The 17,654-nt window shown below is 34.4% G+C and overlaps 2 protein-coding genes across 2 annotated transcripts; one reads left to right on the top strand and one right to left on the bottom strand.

The window, feature by feature from the left end:
• Positions 1-2,846: 2,846 nt before the first annotated feature.
• On the bottom strand, positions 2,847-9,870 carry LOC142543559 (receptor-like protein 4). Its single transcript, XM_075650907.1, has 9 exons — positions 9,630-9,870; positions 8,439-9,518; positions 7,728-7,878; positions 7,112-7,183; positions 6,673-6,741; positions 5,445-5,513; positions 4,743-4,820; positions 4,214-4,419; positions 2,847-3,241 (listed from the first exon to the last, which is right to left on the bottom strand). The coding sequence occupies exons 1-9, from the start codon at positions 9,700-9,702 to the stop codon at positions 3,135-3,137; spliced, it is 1,905 nt and encodes a 634-aa protein (XP_075507022.1). The 5' UTR covers positions 9,703-9,870; the 3' UTR covers positions 2,847-3,134.
• Positions 9,871-16,027: 6,157 nt separating this feature from the next.
• On the top strand, positions 16,028-17,654 carry LOC142543560 (putative galacturonosyltransferase-like 3). The gene has a single exon (XM_075650908.1). It carries the CDS (start codon positions 16,112-16,114, stop codon positions 17,129-17,131), a length of 1,020 nt encoding a protein of 339 aa, XP_075507023.1. The 5' UTR covers positions 16,028-16,111; the 3' UTR covers positions 17,132-17,654.

Genomic DNA, 17,654 nt, shown 5'->3' with positions numbered 1-17,654 from the left:
TAACAGCCTTTTCCATGTTAAATGCTTCAGTTACAAGTCATATGCTGAACCAGTAACTGTCTGCTGGATTCTAATCTTCTGCTGCTGGATTTTTATCTGTTGTCTGCTGCTGGATTCTAATCTGCTGTCTGCTGCTAGATTCTAATCTGCTGGAAAAGTACCAGCTTCTGAAATATTATCTTCTGCTGGAAATTTTGCATTGCTACTGAAATGCTGGAAATACTGAAAATTCGGGTTCTCACATAATTTGTCGCAACTTTTGACTATATCAGTTCATGAAAATACACCATATTGTAGTTATATAATTGCTAGAGGATCGATTCTTGAAGTTTTTATACCTTTACGACTTTGCATTTGAATGGATGGATTTGAAACATATGGGATTTCGATTATAGTTTTGTTGTTTACAGTCAAATAATATATGAAATCTTAAATCAGTAAATTATTTATATATTTTAGTTACACAAAGATAAATTTCAAATATATCTATTATTGGAAGAACTTGAAATTTATCATAATTAACATAAAACACTGTGTAAATATGAAATTAGTGAATTTGAAGTTTATGATTTTACTTTCCTATTACTTGACTACGTTTGAAATTCATGGATTTGAGATTAATTAATCCATATGCATCATTGGATCTAATATCAAAACTCGAATATATTGTATAGAATCAAAATTGGATTGAGTGAGCGTATGAATGTTAGGTGAGATTAGATGAAGATATCTTTAGTTTGTTGCAGATATTCATATTTATATTTTTTTTCTAAAAAAAAGTATTTGAATCTGAATTTTTGTGGTTATTAGTTAGGCAAAAACTGGTCTGTCGTATTTTGTGAGACGAATCTTTTATTTGGATTATTCATGAAAAAATATTACTTTTTATACTAAGAATATTACTTTTTATTGTGAATATCGGTAGAGTTGATCCGTCTCATAGATAAAAATTCGTGAGATCGTCTTCAACAGACCTACTCTATTAATTACTATACGACCGGATCCTTTATTTTGCATTATTTGGTGCACCATATTAGTCAACTTAAACGGTGAATATCGTGAGTTACACACATTAAATAGACCCGTGAAATGACAACGTCGTTGGGTCCTCGCGGTGGCCAAGACAATGCCTTGAATTCGATTAGATTTGAATTTTCCAATCTTCAAAAAGACAATTCAATTTTTTTTAAAAAAAAATTGAGAAATAAAACCAAAAAATAGGATCCTTTTTTTATTAAAAAAGAAAATAAACAATTGCTATAGATTTATTAATATAGTAAATATGGACCCCGTACACGTTTGTGATGACATGCAATTCAATTTAGATTTGAATTTTCAAAGAAAAAGGAGACAAAACAAAAAACAAAAAAACAAAAATCAAAGCAGAAAAAAATGAGTTATGTTTCGATTTTTTTTTTTTTTAACTAATCAAGTATAGCTAGCTAGTTAGACTTGCACTTCACACCACCGACATATGAAGTTAATACAAGGAAGGGATGGCTTGATGAATTAAGGATTGAAATATATTTTTTTTTAAAAAATTATATATTATCAGTTATTGGAAAATTAAAATGATATAAATAATTAACAAAATTGAATTGAAAAAACCATTTAAATTACAACGACGACCTTTAAATCAATATATAAGAGGGAGGAATGGTGTAAAAGGTGGGCCTCGGGCCCAAATGTTTCTCTCTAAAATATGTAACAGCCATACACTGAAAAGGGGTTCGTTTGATACTGCCCACACCCCATCTGATTGGTTGGGATTCCACTTCATAGAAAAAAAAAATTAAAAAAAAAAATTTGGGCCAGAAAAAATTCCGTCTCTGGATGTACCCTGCTGGCATTGCCTGCAGGGGTAGGATGGAATAATCCCTGAAAAGGCAAGTAAGCAACCCACCAAGGGCCCGATTTTTCTGTGAATCATCGACCAGTTAGCATGCTTGTTCGGTTGCCATTTCGGAGACCAACAAAGTAAATGGTAAAGGCTTTTTTTCCTCTTTTTTGCATTTTTCGACATTTGGTTTTCTATGTGAAACATCAATTTTCAGCAATGTTTTTTGTAAAACTTTATATTCGATGATTGTCTCCGGTGTACTAAGATAAATATTTTCAGCATGTTTATGTTATCACTCATACACACCATAGAAAGCTTATCAGGGGTCATCTTGACCGTACTAAGAGAGGTTGGCTATGATACCAACTGTAACGCCCCGGTTTCGAAGACTGTTCCTACCGTAGAAATACAAGTTTTTTTTTTGCATGCTTATGGTTTCACTCACACGCACTCTAAGAAACTTCCCAAGATATTACACATTTTAGAATTACCTCAAGTCAAGCAAACTTAACTAAAGAGTTCTTATGTGACGAGCTTCCGAAAAAAATGCATCTTCTTGATATGAGTTTTACCTATCAAATCTTTTAAACACTCCTCAACTGTACAGTTCCATGCCTGAATGTTTTTAAAATCTCTCGTATTCTGGTGTGAGATTTGTTCATTTATGTTCTATTTATATAGAAGCCTTTCAAAACCCTCTCGTTGTAAGTGCAACCTCCTGACAGTGACGATCACCTCCTCCGAACGGCACATTATTTCTTGTACATGGAACGTATGGTGATGGTACAAAAATGTAAGAAAATCATTAATTCTTCGGTTGTCTACTTATAAATATTAAATAACGAATAACCCGAGAAAACAATATCAAATATATTAGAAGATCTACCATGCGAATGCTAGATATTGTTTTCCATGAGTAGATCTAAATTGACGTTCAATAATTACATGGTATAATATAATCTTGTATATGCTAATATAAAGAGTAAGATAACATACCAAATGAATTGCAAATGTAATTGGGATTCACATTGTATTTGTACGTACACAATGGCAAAAACTTTGCAATATAAGCTACTTTACCTTGCCTTTTAATCGAACTTTATGAGAGTGAACAAACAAAAAAACTACTCAACAAATCATGTCTTTCCTCAACACCACAAAACAACTCTCTATTACATACTTCGAGAAAAAATTGTAACGCCCTCGACCTGCATCATTCTGAAGCAAGGAGTCCTCGTCTACATTTGCATCATATACATAAAAAACTGTGTTTAACTCATCTCGAAGATGCTGATCAATTCACATTGTATGTGGGTATGAATCCTTTGGCGTGTTGGCTTTCCATTTCAAGAGCCATCAAGGATTTTTGTCTTTGATACCTGTTTCTCTTAGCAGCAAGTGCTGCAGGAAAAAGATTGTATGATGAGAAATAGCAGCATGAAACATGGTATAGAAATGACGTGCATTTAATATGCATACAGCATTTCAGGAATCAAAAAGGAATACAACCAAATATATAAGAATAGCCATTTTGGGAAAGGCAGCGACGGGAGGTGGTTATGAGAGAAGATGAGGCAAAAACTGCGGGTAGAACAGAGTCCTACTTTGAGTCAAGGTAAGTTACAATGGCGCCAGTTTGAGTTTTGGCTTAAAGATGAACCCTATCCCCTTTTTTTTTTTAGATGAACCCTATCCTTGAATATTGAATACAGCATCCATAACACTCGATGTCCTTTAATGACATATGAGGTATTTCTGCAGCTAAACTTATTCTTAAGGAATGTTGATGTAATTTACGAGAACTAATGAGTACTCCCATCATCAGAATCATTTACTGGCTTGGCAAAAATTACAACACTAATGGTAATAGATTTCACGTGTAAATAAATCAATAGGAACCGAAGGAAGTAGCAAAAGGAAAGAAGATTCAGTAGACCTGATCAAGGAGAGGTTCAAACCAAGAATGAAAACAAAATCATCCTCTAAAAATTGAAACCAAGATGGTTTTTTTGCTAAGCACAAAACAGAGTGCTTACAGTTCAATTTCTATTGCCAGAAATAAAAAAAATCAAGCTAAAACTATGTGGAACCATAGACGGAACTGTCAATTTTGAATTGTGACCAGAACTAATTTTTAAGTCTTGTGCATATTAGGCTGAAATATAACACATCAAATGACGTGCAGCCAAGATAGGCTTAATATTTGTGATGTTCCAAGTGTAGATAATTAAGGTTGGACGGATGAAGAAACAAAATTGATATTCCAGATTTCTTGGATACGATGTGTCTCAGTTTGAAGAAGAAAAGTTGCCGGTTTGAACCAACATATGTACATACATATTTTCACTTGAATCAATTTACTTGGAAACTTACATAATAGTTCGTGGGGTAGCCCAAAGTCATAGTCATTTTGTCGCCTCCTGATGTAGCAGTATATCCCAAACAGAGCTCCCGAGAAAATAACCAGACATAACAGCGCTATCGCAACTTTTGCACCAGTAGATAAGCCGTGCTTCCCCCAAATCAGGGAGCAGTTTGGCAAAGAAGGTACACCACATAATCCTTCATTACCATGAAGGCTGTATAAAAGATAATCTTTTATGAATTCATACTATCTTACATGATTATCAATCCAATAAAAAGTTGTTTCATATATTAATATGTATATCTCCAACTGCTGGTGTGATAACTGAGAGATTTGGCGTGTTGGAAGATATTATTATCACAAAAACAATTCCTACATTGCAGTCACAGACATTATTATATGCCCAAAAAACTCCAAGGACGTTCAGGGATCCATGTCATATATTGAAGCAGATAAAGTTGTAAATGGTCAATATGAATTAATAATCGAGAGTAATATGTGAAATAAGTCTATAGATTATGGCATGACATGACATACTCGATAGTTCCGCCATGAACCCCAATCGAATAAAGTTCTTCAGGAACTTTCCCTTCCAATAGGTTATCATTCAACAACCTGTGCAAGAACAAAACTGCCTAATTAAGATAGAAAATCCATTAAGTAAATGTTTATGCTGGTGTATACACAATGTGAGAGTATTGTGCATTGAAACTTTTTGGATTTGTGCTAAAACAACTTAAAAGGATTTCAAAAGGAGGAGAAAATTTAAAGTTGGTTGACTGTAAGACAAAATTACAAGGAAAATGAGAGTAATTGAACAGTTAGAGGCTCAAACAAAAGATAGGACCAAATTTAAAACCGCAGATGAATGCACAACCTATTGCACGTTAAAACTTGTAAGATTCCAAAGGAAGAAAAAATTTGAAGTCCGTTACACAAGGAAAATGAGAGCAGATTTGAACAGTTAAAAGGCTCAAACAAAGATAGAACCAGATGTTAAAAGTCAGCAAATGTTAAACTCGAATATTTTAAATTGTATAATAATAAGTGTCATACTGTTGTACAATATAGACAAGTCACACATGACAGACTCCAACCCAACAATAACCGATTCAAAAATACACCCAATTGAACACGAAGGTCAACTGAGTAGAGGAAGCAACACATCTTAATGACATTTGAGGGCTATTTAGATATAGAATTAACCACAAACAATTGTATAGGAAGCTCACAACTTACACAATCTGCAAGCTGGCCGAGGTTAGACTGTCTGGTATATAGCCAACAAATTTATTATTTGATAAATCCCTGCACCAAAAGAGGAAACTTGTACATAAATAAAATTAGATTAAGAAATCGTCAAGCAAATTTTGGCAATGATACTATATACTGTCGTTCATTAAGTTACCAGAGGCAAAAGGTGTACTTAATGCCTGCGAAATATAGAGCTTAGGCGCAACATTCAAACAAAAGCAAATGCCATATCGAAGTGCACAAACTAAAACATAAGATTCTAAAAATCTGGATATCTGGAGAAAACTTTTTCTCAAATATGTACTATACAAAACTATTCAACAATTAGGCAAACAAGAAGCAACTCTTGGCAACACTACTATATAACGTCATCCCATTAAGTTACCGAAGGCAAAAGGTGCACTTAATGCCTTGGAAATGTAAAGCTTAGGCGCTACATTCAAACAAAACCAAATGCCATATCAAACTGAAGTAAACCAAAGATAAGATTCTAGATTGTAGATATCTGAACAAAACTTTGTCTTCTTTGTGCACTATATGAATCATTTACCAATTATAGAAACAAATATTCATTAGCTTATGAGAAAACATGAATAGCTATTACATTGCATCTCACTTTGGACTTTGGGTTCATAATTCTTATACTTAAAATGCACTTATATGCCAAAACATATGACATGACACGGCAGCTCCAGCAGAAGTATCTTCTTTCCAGAATGCACTCAGACATGCGCCACATTCCAGGGTACAATCCCAAAATATATTTCCAGAAACATTAGAGCATAACCAAACATTACCTATTGTTCGAACCTGATTCAGAATTTTACATGAAAGAATGAAAAGGTGAAAGAAATGAAAATTGTTTATTGGGTTTGACTTGATTACGGCTTAAACTTAGTCGTGAAAAATTATTTAGCAATGTTCTAAAAAGTAAAAGGTATATTCAACAAGGGAGGGAGTGCATAACTAATATCCAGGACTATGGATCACAGTATTATGCACCGTGATTTGTGTTTTTAACTCAAGAATTGCACCATTTAGTTTGTGTATCCAAGTCAAAAAAGTAATTTGTGATCACGGAAAATTGTAAATATCTTATAACTCTGTGATATTTGAAACATCAAGAGAATCCAACTGCATCAATGCAAACATATATCTCAACCAAAATGAAATACTTCTGCCAAGAAAAAACAATATTAGTATTTGGTCTTACAGTTTCACAAGAGAGTTTTGACCCAACCCAGAAGGTATACTGCCTCCCAAAGAATTGGAACTCAAGTTCCTGCAAGATTCAAAAATTATCATTTAATCAAGAAAGGTATTAAAATATTCGCCAAACATAAACTAGTCTAAAAAACTGAAAAGTTTCAGCGAAGCAGCAGATAGTAGTTCATATTTTGTCGCCCCATTATCCATGTTGAAATTTTTGACAGCTTCATCAAATTTCAGGAAGAAAATATAAAGTATTTATTTGAGCTGGAAACCATAAGCCAAATTAAAAAAACATAATTTGATCTCATTGATCCTTTTGTGCAATTGATTTGCAATCTTAAATTTTTTCAGAGTATGAATTTATCACCAGTATTTTCAATTTGAGCAGCAAATCATCCATCAATGTACGTCTTGTAAAGAAGTTAATAGTGGACACTTACAGGCTTACCAAGTTTGTCAAAAGACTAATTTGATCACCAATATTTCCTTTCAAGCCTTGGCTGCCGAGATCTCTGAAAGCAAGATAAATAAACATTAGCCAGATAATCCAATTCAAATGGCAGTAAAGACCAGTAAGAATGAAACCAAAACAAGCAAAATATGTGTGGAGGCAGATATTCCAAATTTCACAAAAGTATAAATGAGCAGGAACTACATTCACCAGTCACTAGTATGACCTAGATATACAAGTGATAACTGATAACAATGATGATAGCATTAAGAACAAAAATAAAAAAACAAAATGAAGAGATCAAGAGATGTAAGAATCGTTATCTAGAGTAAAACATAGCATTGCTGAGGTGAGTATAAAGGAAGAATTCCCGAAAAAAAGAGTAGTATTGTTCATCAATAATGAAAATATATTTAGATAAGTAAATCAAATCATACATTCTATTTTATAAATACAATCGGTCAAGAGTGTATGATGAAACTCGTAGATGTAACCAGTAAGTCAATTAAGGCTTTCAAAAACTAGCTTACCAGCCATTCTATAAGCTCAAACAACTACATCATTCTAAGACTATAAACACCTTCACAGAGAGAAGAAACACTTACATTTGGGAGATAACAAGGGCTGAATTATCTTTAGTGGGGTGACACGTTACACCCTCCCAAGCATCCCAAGTGGTAGGGGCACAAGGATCTCCATTCCATCCCATTCTATCAGGTATTCGGAGAGATTCCTTCAGAGCTTTCATGGCGACAGCTGGAAGAAGTTGCCTCAAACTATAACCAAAAGTTGTTTTTGCATTGTGGTCTAAATGCTATATATACAAGTGATTAAGATTAAGTTCTCCACGCATTTTCCTGATTCTCAGTTACAAATTTCACCCCTTTTCACACTGCAAACTCACTCCTTTCCCCAAAGCCATACAAGAATCTTCTCTCCAAAAATTGCCGCATATATTCCCCCCAGTATATAATAACTTAAAAGGGAATAGAATACATGAAGATCAGCATAATCGGTAAAATAAGAAAAATAAAGGCAGAGAAGAAGAATGTCACATAAATTAATGTGAATTGTCTTCCACCGCCATTAGAGCAGTACCTGAGTCAAGAAAATAAGATACCTCATCCCCAACTAGAAAGAATAGAACTACTATGTACAAAATTCAGCATCTCAACCACCACAACTTCGCCAGGTTTATCTACCATAATCTGTTAGTTCTTGCAATGATTACAACCAATTTATACGAAAACATCAAGCACAAAATGATGATAATAGAAAAACATAAAAAAGAAAAAAAAAATTTGAAACACACCTACCCTGGTCGGAAACAGTTCTGATATCAACAGGAACAATTGCATAGTTCTCGATCCCGCAAATAATTGGCGCTCCAACCACAGACTCCAGCCTCACATTCAAAATGATGCTACTCAAATTCTTGACTACATAGCTCCAATCATATGCAGCAAATCCCCCAACCTCCTTATACAAATCCACTCTATTCACATTCTCCCCGTTTACAATGACATCAAACACCCTCTGCCCCACATTTGTTACGTTCACATCTATCTCAGCAAAATGGAACCACAGCAAATAATCAAGCTTGGCATCCACCAGAAATTCGTACTCCAAAACTCCACCTTCGCTTCCTGATGCTGTAACAGCTGTTTTATAAAGCTTTTCGGGGAAATAATTTGGGCTCTTTTCCACACCCGCAATGTTTTGAAAGGTAGAAATTGGTTGGCTTGTGGCACCGTTAGCCATAGGTACTGATTGTACGCGGAATTTAGCGTCAGACTGCCATGTCCGGCCAAAGATATCTGTATCATTGCTAAATCCAGGTCCCCATTGATCCGACCCGGATGAAAACCTGCCGTAGTTAATTAAGATGTAATCGCTTGAATTTTTTGAGTTATTAAAAGGGTACGCCTTTGTGTCAATCTGAGTCACTTCTATAGACCCAACAACCGGAGAATCCGTGGCAATGCTGTAAAAGCAAAGATCGAAAATGGGTTCCTCGTGATAAAAGAAAAGATCAGAATAAGCGCCAGATCTTGAAACCGATTCCGGCCATGGAGATCGCCATGAAAAGACTACAGTACCCTCAACAGAAACATCAAAGGATGGAGACTGAGACTTCCCATCGTAGTTATCGTAGACAGTGAACGTACGTAGGAAGTAGCGGCTGAAGCCGGCGTTGATGGGTATGGAGTAGCAGTTCTTCTTACCAAACGAAAAGGGGAAGTACCGAAGAGTTTTCTCTTGCTGGTGGAGGAAGAGGAGCGGCTCGGAGACGACGGAGGCTGCACCACCGGAGTAGAAGCTGTCGGAGACCCAGTCAGTATGGAAATCGTCGGTGGTGTTCACTAGGCCGCCGCAGTCAATATGTAAGCTGTAGTCTGCGTAAAAGCGGCAAAGAAAAGAGAGTGAGCTACATAGTTAATGAATGGAAGTAGAAATCGAAGTAGGCGGTGCCAGTTAAGTAGATATAGATGATGCAGTAAACTTACTGAAAGGGACGGCGGCGGAGAGCGAAAGTGAGGAGTGGAGGAGGAGGAGGAAGAGGGGGAGAAGAAGGGTCATCGCAGATGGCTGTCAACTTTTGTTCTGGGCAACATTTAAGTAGAGAAGCGAGCGTTTATGTGTTGAAATATATGGCGGGATTAGCGGGGACTCCATGGAAAAAAGGAACCAAAAGGTTGTTAATAAACGCAACGACGATGACCCACGCGCACACATCTCGGTCTGAGATCCGAGGCCTAAAATTTTATGACATTATTTATTTGCAAAAACTCATGGGAGACGGTCTCACATATCGTATTTTGTGATATAGATTTTTATTTGAGTCATCTATAAAAAATATTACTTTTTTATGCTAAGTATTACTTTTTATTGTGAATATCGATAGGATTGACCCGTCTCACAGATAAAAATTCGGGAGACTGTCTCACAAGAGACCTACTCGTATATAAAAACAAAACTCCAATAGAAAATTTAGTGTTAACTTAAAATGAATTAAATGAGAAGTTTTATCATTTTAAATCTTAAAATATATTTTAGAATATATTAGAGTGTAATAATCGTCCATGATTTAAATACAAATAGTTTACAATTTTTGAATTGTACCGTTATCTTTGACTGTAATTTTTGGATATGATCATGACATGATATTATCCATGATTATTAATTTTATGCATCTAGGTAGTGTTTATGTACATGATTATACGCTTAGCTTAGATTGATCATACAATTGGTAGCTCATTAATTATCATTATATGTATATTATAAAAGCTATTTCTATTTCCTATATTATTTATTTTATGTTATTTTTATATGCAAATTATATTAAAATTGTGCATCCAAAAAGTTTGAGTTTGGACTATCTATATGTATGTTTTTATCGTGTTTTATGTTTTATAATGACAATTATGAAAGAGATAATCTTGCTAGCAAATCGAGGTACGTATCACTTAAATTTGAAAATTAATTTATTTATATAATTAAAAAATTCAATATTGACTAAGATTTCCCTCTGATTAGAAAAACCCAAGTATTGTTTGGATCATCAACTGCTAATATTATAGTGAATTTAAAATATTAAGAAGTTTTTGGACGTGCTAACCATTATAGTACCCCGTAATTACATGCACGTCAAATTGTCAAAACTTATTAAATAGTATAAATTTGGGATCGTTACTTAAAGCCTACTATTAATATTTTCATGGATAACTCTATTCTGCTAGACTCAAATTTTATCTGTACAAATAAAAATTAGGGCCCATTAGATTAAAAACTCATTATTAAGTTTGAAGATTTGATGGTTTGAGAAGTTGCACTTCCGCATATGTTGAGGAAGTTGAGTCGTGATTCATAACCAATGATCGTGAAAGACAGGTCAAAACAATCGAAGGAATACGAACAATTCCTTCGAACAAAAGCAGGCAGGAGCATCAGAAAGACTGCACACAACTCACCAACATTAGTCAATTATAATTTATTATAATTCGTTTATTTCCAGTTTTCATGAACTTAATTTCATCAATTTTAACATATTTTTTTTAAAAAAATTCTAGTTGTAAAAATGTTGAATCGATTAATGATGACAATATTAAATTTTGTCGTTGTTCGTGAGTTTTTCTTCGTTCCCTGATTTTTCACTTTCTTAATTTGTTGTGTTTTATCGAGGAAAATATAACTAACGATCGAATCGTGATCCACATCGTTTGATCGTAAAAGTCAAATTATTTGTTTGGCATAATTTCGTGCATGATACACCCACAAAAAAATTATGAGCAAATAGTTTTGCCATGTCCGATGTGACAAAACCACCAAGGAAGCGAGGAAACGCTGAAAAGGACGAAATGATGCTGCAAAGTGAGTATGCTAATGAATAATTGGAAGGAAATGCACTCAGAAAATATTTAGAATTAAGGACACATGATTTCTAATTTTTTATATTCATATAATGATCGTTTACAATATGAAATATGAATTTGTCAAGCAAATTATGCCGAGAAAATATTGAATGAATTAGATGATGAATAATATCGGGGGATTTCACTGGATCAACTGAGTTTACGAATAAATTCTTGAGAACATGCATAATAAGATAATCTTAATGTTTATATGGTTGTGTTTATGGAGATTAAATGTGGATCCTCAAGTCTCTTTTACAGATGAAAAGAAATAAAATTTAGATGAAAACTACAACATAAGAATGCATTAACATGAATGGAATGTATTGTTTGACATTGGAGGATACATAATTTCTGATTTTTCATATCCATACGATTATGATTCTTGAAGGAAACAACATTTTCATATGAGGAACTATTACAAAGTTCCAAAGAAAAAGGATGATTAGTTGGAGGATTTGTCCATCACAAGGTGGAAGAAAGGGAGATAAATATATATCAAGAAAGACATTCTAAAGAAATTCCTAAGGAGCTAGTTCCTCGTGTTTCCTCGGATCTGGATTATGAGAAAGATAAATTGGATTTTATGATGACAAGTTTCGTAAAACGTTCAGAAGAAACCATGAGTTGCTTGACTTAAAGTGAGTGAGATCATGCTGACCACGGTGAGTGGGCGGGAAGAAGTTGTTGAATATCAGCAGACTACTAACTACGACAAAGACGACCAGAATAGCGAGCAAGACCATAACAGTGACAACAAACAAAATGTCGAGGTAGGAAAATCAGGAAATTATCATTTCCACTATTTCGATGCATTGTCAAGTCATACAAATGCGGAGGAGGATATCCAAAATCCATATGATAATCATATGAAAGAATATTTTGCCCAGAAAGATAGTCCAATGAATAAAGATGAAGATTTTATGTTTGCAAGACTTTACTGAGTGATGTGTATAGCTCGGAAATTTTTTTTAAAAAAAAAGAGAAAAAAATGATACATTGTTTAATTTAGAGAAAAAGAAAAATTGCAACAGAGACAAAGACGAGGAAGAAAAATGATTTTCTAAAGAAATGATATTTGAGGTAAAAGACTTATGTTCAAAGTGGGAAATGAAGAATTCTGTCACGAAGTCAACAAAAAAGTGTTGGATGGCTAAAGAAATTTTTTGAGGTGAGGGATCAGTAAAGTTTCAAGTAGAGGAAATCATTTTTATGAGAGGATGAATGTAGGTTGGGGGATTAGACTCAAATCAACGTCAATGGATTAACAATCCTCTTACTTAAATGATCACTTCAAGGAGCGTGAAATTTGTGATTCCTCCTAACTCGATGAAAAAAATATCGACATGTAGTAAAACACCATAAATTTCCAGTACCACTCACTAAAATTCAAAATATAAGAGTGTTTTGAGGAATGAAATTGCAGAATTAGATGAAAGAGACCGAGAATAATAAAAAGGTTATTGAACAAAAAAATGAGGTTGATGAACTAATACTTGAGGCAAAAATTCATGAAATTAGAAGAATGAATTTTAGGTTAGGCAGATCTGAGATACCAATAGAAGATTTTCAACAACAAAGTAAGGGAATTCGAAATATAACTGGGAATCATTGGCCTAATGGCTTATAAATCTGGAAAATGATTGAGAAAAAGTTCAAGGATCATTGAGTTCAGCAAATTCTTGATGATCAACTATCCAACTTGGGGAGATGAAGTGTAAAGCGACTTGTGAATCATGAGATAATTACTATTTTTGGTTTTTTTTTTTTATAAATAAAACTAGATGAATATAAAAAAAAACTAAGCATAAGAGCATGTTTGTCGGGTAGAAAAAAAAGTTGATAAGTATGATTATTTAGTCATTTTCATATGTAGATGATATGGTGGCCAAATTATGGCTTAATTAAATCCTTTGATTTTTGTGTTTTATCCTTGAATTTATTGTGCTGGCTTGAGGTGGTGATGTATTTGATGCATATATCATTTGAAATGAGGTTTGCATGCCATAAATTGCAATTGATGATACTATATCAGCTTGAAGACATACTCATGATATTTCACAGTGGATTGTGCTTATGTATGTGGTTATAGAAAATATTGCAAAACAAAAAGATCGTAGAAGTCAGATTATTCATTTGAAACAATTTCATGTCTGACACGCCCGCACACAGATTTTTTTGTGCAAACAACTCCATGTATAGTTTATTTTGAAAAGTCATTTTATAATTTTGATATAGAAAAACCCCCCAAAAAGCCAAAAGTATCATAATATATTCGGCCGGAAAATACAATTTTTATTGTTGTTATTTCTATCAACGAAAAGTTGAAAATTTTAGTTGAAGGACTATAATTAAAATGTGTGAAAACATATCTGCGGATGTTCTTTGAATTCCTTAGGGACCAGCCCATCCAAAAGAAATTGAAACGTAATTATGAGTTCCAAGGACTTCCACTTCAAAAAGTACCACCTCAACTACATGTATGGCGACTGCCGTTAAATGCGGGTGCTCCCACTTGCATCCAGCGATCAAAGGGAAATAGACATTGAACGGAATTACGGATGAACTCGGGATTTCAGTTGATGCGTCGGGTCGGAATTCAAATCGCCCAACTCGAATGTGTTGTTGAACTATGAGGATGACGATGAGTCTAAATCAAAGCTTATACTCAACCCGGACACGTCCTAGTTGAGTAAGTTTGTGTATGTCAAACAAGTATTACTGATTTTCTACTTGTACATGGTTGGAGTGGGCAACGGGTCTTACAAAACTTGAATTAGATTCGACTCGTTGAGTAAATATTTCGAGTTATATCATTTAAAAGATATGTTATATACTAAATGTAAAATAACTGTGTATTACTCATTCTATATTTATCGTAAACCAATTAAACAAAGGTAAAAATTTGTGTGAGACGCTCTCACAGGTCGTATTTTGTGATACAGATATCTAATTTGAGTCATCTATGAAAAAATATTACTTTTTATGCTAAGAGTATTACTTTTTATTGTGAATATCAGTCGGGTTGACACGTCTCACAGATAAAGATTCGTGAGATCATCTCACAAGAGACCTACTCCTAAACAAATTCTAATTTCATTATATTTCGAAATATTTTTACTCTAATGTTAAATAATTTTACCCTACTCTAACACAAAAATGAATATATATAACAAATGAAACTATTGAAAAATTAAGAATGAATAATAATATTTCATTAGATTTTGTTATCCTCCAAAATTAGTATTTGATCTGAATTAACTACTTTATAAAAACTTGTTTCAAACTTATTCTTTCACCAGCCGTCAATTAATTTATGCCTTTTTCCTCAACTTTTTATATAATACAAATTTTTTCCCTCTTGAAACCCGTTGAATCGCCTTTCCTTGAAACCAATTTTTAGGGGAATTGATTAGATCATTAAAACCTGCTTATAAATAAGGCACGTGAACAATTAATTTCCTCACCAGTTTTGTATGAAACTTTCAAATTCATTAAATATATTTTTTTTTTTTACTTTTTTTGAAATGAAATTAAGATAATTCAATTCATTTGTAGGTATGCAATCACTCAATAATAAAGTTCATCTATTATTAAACTTACTTTTCACTTTAATTCGACTTGATTATTAATGGGCATGAATTAGTTTCAAATACTTTATGTTATATTTGAATCGATAGATTTGAAATTATGTATTTCATTTTTTTTATAATTTTAAGTTTATTAACTTATTTGGATGAACTATATTTAAGTAAAATTTAAATATATATATATATATATATCAAATTAAACATTTTCAAGAATGTTATTCGTTTTCTAACTCAATGATCTTGATGCTAAATCTTCAATTTCATTTTGTATTTTAAATCATCTAATTCGATGCTGATTTTCTTCTCCCTTTTTGTCTTTTCAAAGTGTTTCTTTGTTTTAAGAAAAAATCCCATGCACACTACTTATTTAATTTGAAGTACTTTTGTTTAATGGCTACATCAATAACCTATATATTGTTTAATATCATAGTTATGTTATTGTTTTTTTAAATAATATACTAATATAAATATAAAAAAGTAAAGTAGATATAAATTCGATGTAATAATTATCTATGTGAGTAAAGTAATAGAAATGTGATATTTGAGCTGTTGTACGATTTAAAATATTTGAGTTACACCGTCACACAAAACTATAACTTTTCGTAGACAATACGCGCTTGGTTCTACGTAATGTATATGTATCAAGTCCTGAAGTCCATATATACGGACATGAAGGAGAAATTACATACATGGAAGAGGTATATAATTAGTTTTATATATCTTTCGATTTTGATGGGAACCCATATATTAGAAATTTTCAAAATGTGAACAATTCTTAGTTTAAGTTTTAAATCGTACCCAAATTTTAGAGAACTAAAGTTTTTTTTTTCGGTTAGCATAATTCAATTTTATATATTTTTTAAATATTTGTTCACATTTTTTTTTTTCAAATATCTAATGAATAAGGTCTACTTTTTTGTACAACGAAATATTATGTAAACAATCGCCTTGATTTCTAACTCTAAGCACTCGTCCCTCCAAACCATCATGCCACCAAATCTCCGCCTAATAGCCACCGTCATTATCGCCGTCTTCCTCCGCCTTCCTCCCCTCACCGCAGCTAACCACCGTCTATTCCGCGAAGCTCCCGCATTCCGCAATGGAATCTCGTGCCCGCCACCGTATGACACCTCCACCACCGTGCACGTAGCAATGACTCTAGACTACTCGACCCCCTACCTCCGCGGCTCCGTCGCCGCCGTCCTCTCCGTTCTTCAACACTCTACCTGCCCAGAAAACACTGCCTTCCACTTTTTCGCTATACCCAACCACCATCCCCACCTCCACAAAACCATCACCTCCACCTTCCCTTACCTCCAGTTCCACCTCTACTCCTTCAATCCCACCGCCGTCAGCCACCTCATCTCCTCTTCCATCCGCCGCGCCCTCGATGAGCCCCTCAACTACGCCCGCATCTACATCGCCGATCTCCTCCCTTCGTCAGCCTCCCGCATTATCTACCTCGACTCCGACATCATCGTAATCGATGATATTGCGAAACTCTGGAAAACCAACCTCAATTCACACGTCCTCGGCGCGCCTGTGTACTGCCACGCAAACTTCAGCCATTATTTCACCTCAAAATTCTGGTCAAACCCATCATTGTCCTCCACATTCAAGGGGCAATCCCCGTGCTACTTCAACACCGGAGTAATGGTAATCGATTTACTAGAGTGGCGGAAACAGGGCTGCACGCAGAAGCTAGAATACTGGATGAAGATACAAAAGAGTTACAGAATCTACGAATTAGGCTCCCTGCCGCCATTTTTGCTCGTATTTGCCGGAAATGTTGAAGGAGTCGAACATAGATGGAATCAGCATGGGCTCGGGGGAGATAATCTTGAAGGATTGTGCAGGGATCTGCATACGGGTCCAGTGAGCTTGCTACATTGGAGTGGCAAAGGGAAGCCATGGCTACGGCTTGATGCTAAAATGGCTTGTACATTGGATAATCTTTGGGCTCCCTACGATCTGTTCAGACATGAATATTTGTTTTCCGACAGTTGATCTTGGATCTCGTAGCCATGGGAGTGTCGGTTGGAGACTGTCAAGAAGCCACCCGAAAGGACGGATTTGGACAAAAGTGGCAGAAATATCACGAGCTGTAATAGGGGGTGAATTGGAAATTCATGACTATTAAGCTTTGGGTAACATTAAATTGACAGTTTATTATTAATAAATTATTATATATACATTCATGACGGGCATACGACAAGGAATTCAACGGCGGAGGACGTGGTGGTGTTTGACGGCAGCTCAGCCGTGAGGGGCGGTGGGTTTAGCCGAGCAATAAAATCTTGTTTTTGTGAAAGTGGATGGATATGGAAGATTCTCGTGTTGCTATCAGATGTTGTCTCGACGTTGATGGGCACATGCTGTTGTATATAACGTATGTATGTATGTATACATTAAATGTATTTGTGTCGTCATCATTGTTATTGGAATTATTACAAAGGCCGACATGTTACCACGCAATGTTTGACATGTAATTAGAGACAAAGTTAGTCAAACATGTTAATAATTTGATTGA

Source organism: Primulina tabacum, chromosome 4 (assembly GCF_025594145.1).
Source record: "Primulina tabacum isolate GXHZ01 chromosome 4, ASM2559414v2, whole genome shotgun sequence".
Taxonomy (NCBI): Eukaryota; Viridiplantae; Streptophyta; class Magnoliopsida; order Lamiales; family Gesneriaceae; genus Primulina; species Primulina tabacum.
Note: the sequence above shows the minus strand (reverse complement) of the source record. Positions and strands in the feature narration are given on the sequence as shown.

Excerpts from the sequence above, each read along its gene's own strand:
- LOC142543559 (XM_075650907.1), bottom strand. The coding sequence starts at position 9,702 with ATGACCCTTCTTCTCCCCCTCTTCCTCCTCCTCCTCCACTCCTCACTT. Across the intron at positions 7,879-8,438 it reads CAGAACTGTTTCCGACCAGG|CTGTCGCCATGAAAGCTCTG; the intron begins GTAGGTGTGTTT and ends AACTTCTTCCAG. Across the intron at positions 4,420-4,742 it reads GTTCATGGCGGAACTATCGA|CCTTCATGGTAATGAAGGAT; the intron begins GTATGTCATGTC and ends TCTTTTATACAG.
- LOC142543560 (XM_075650908.1), top strand. The coding sequence starts at position 16,112 with ATGCCACCAAATCTCCGCCTAATAGCCACCGTCATTATCGCCGTCTTC.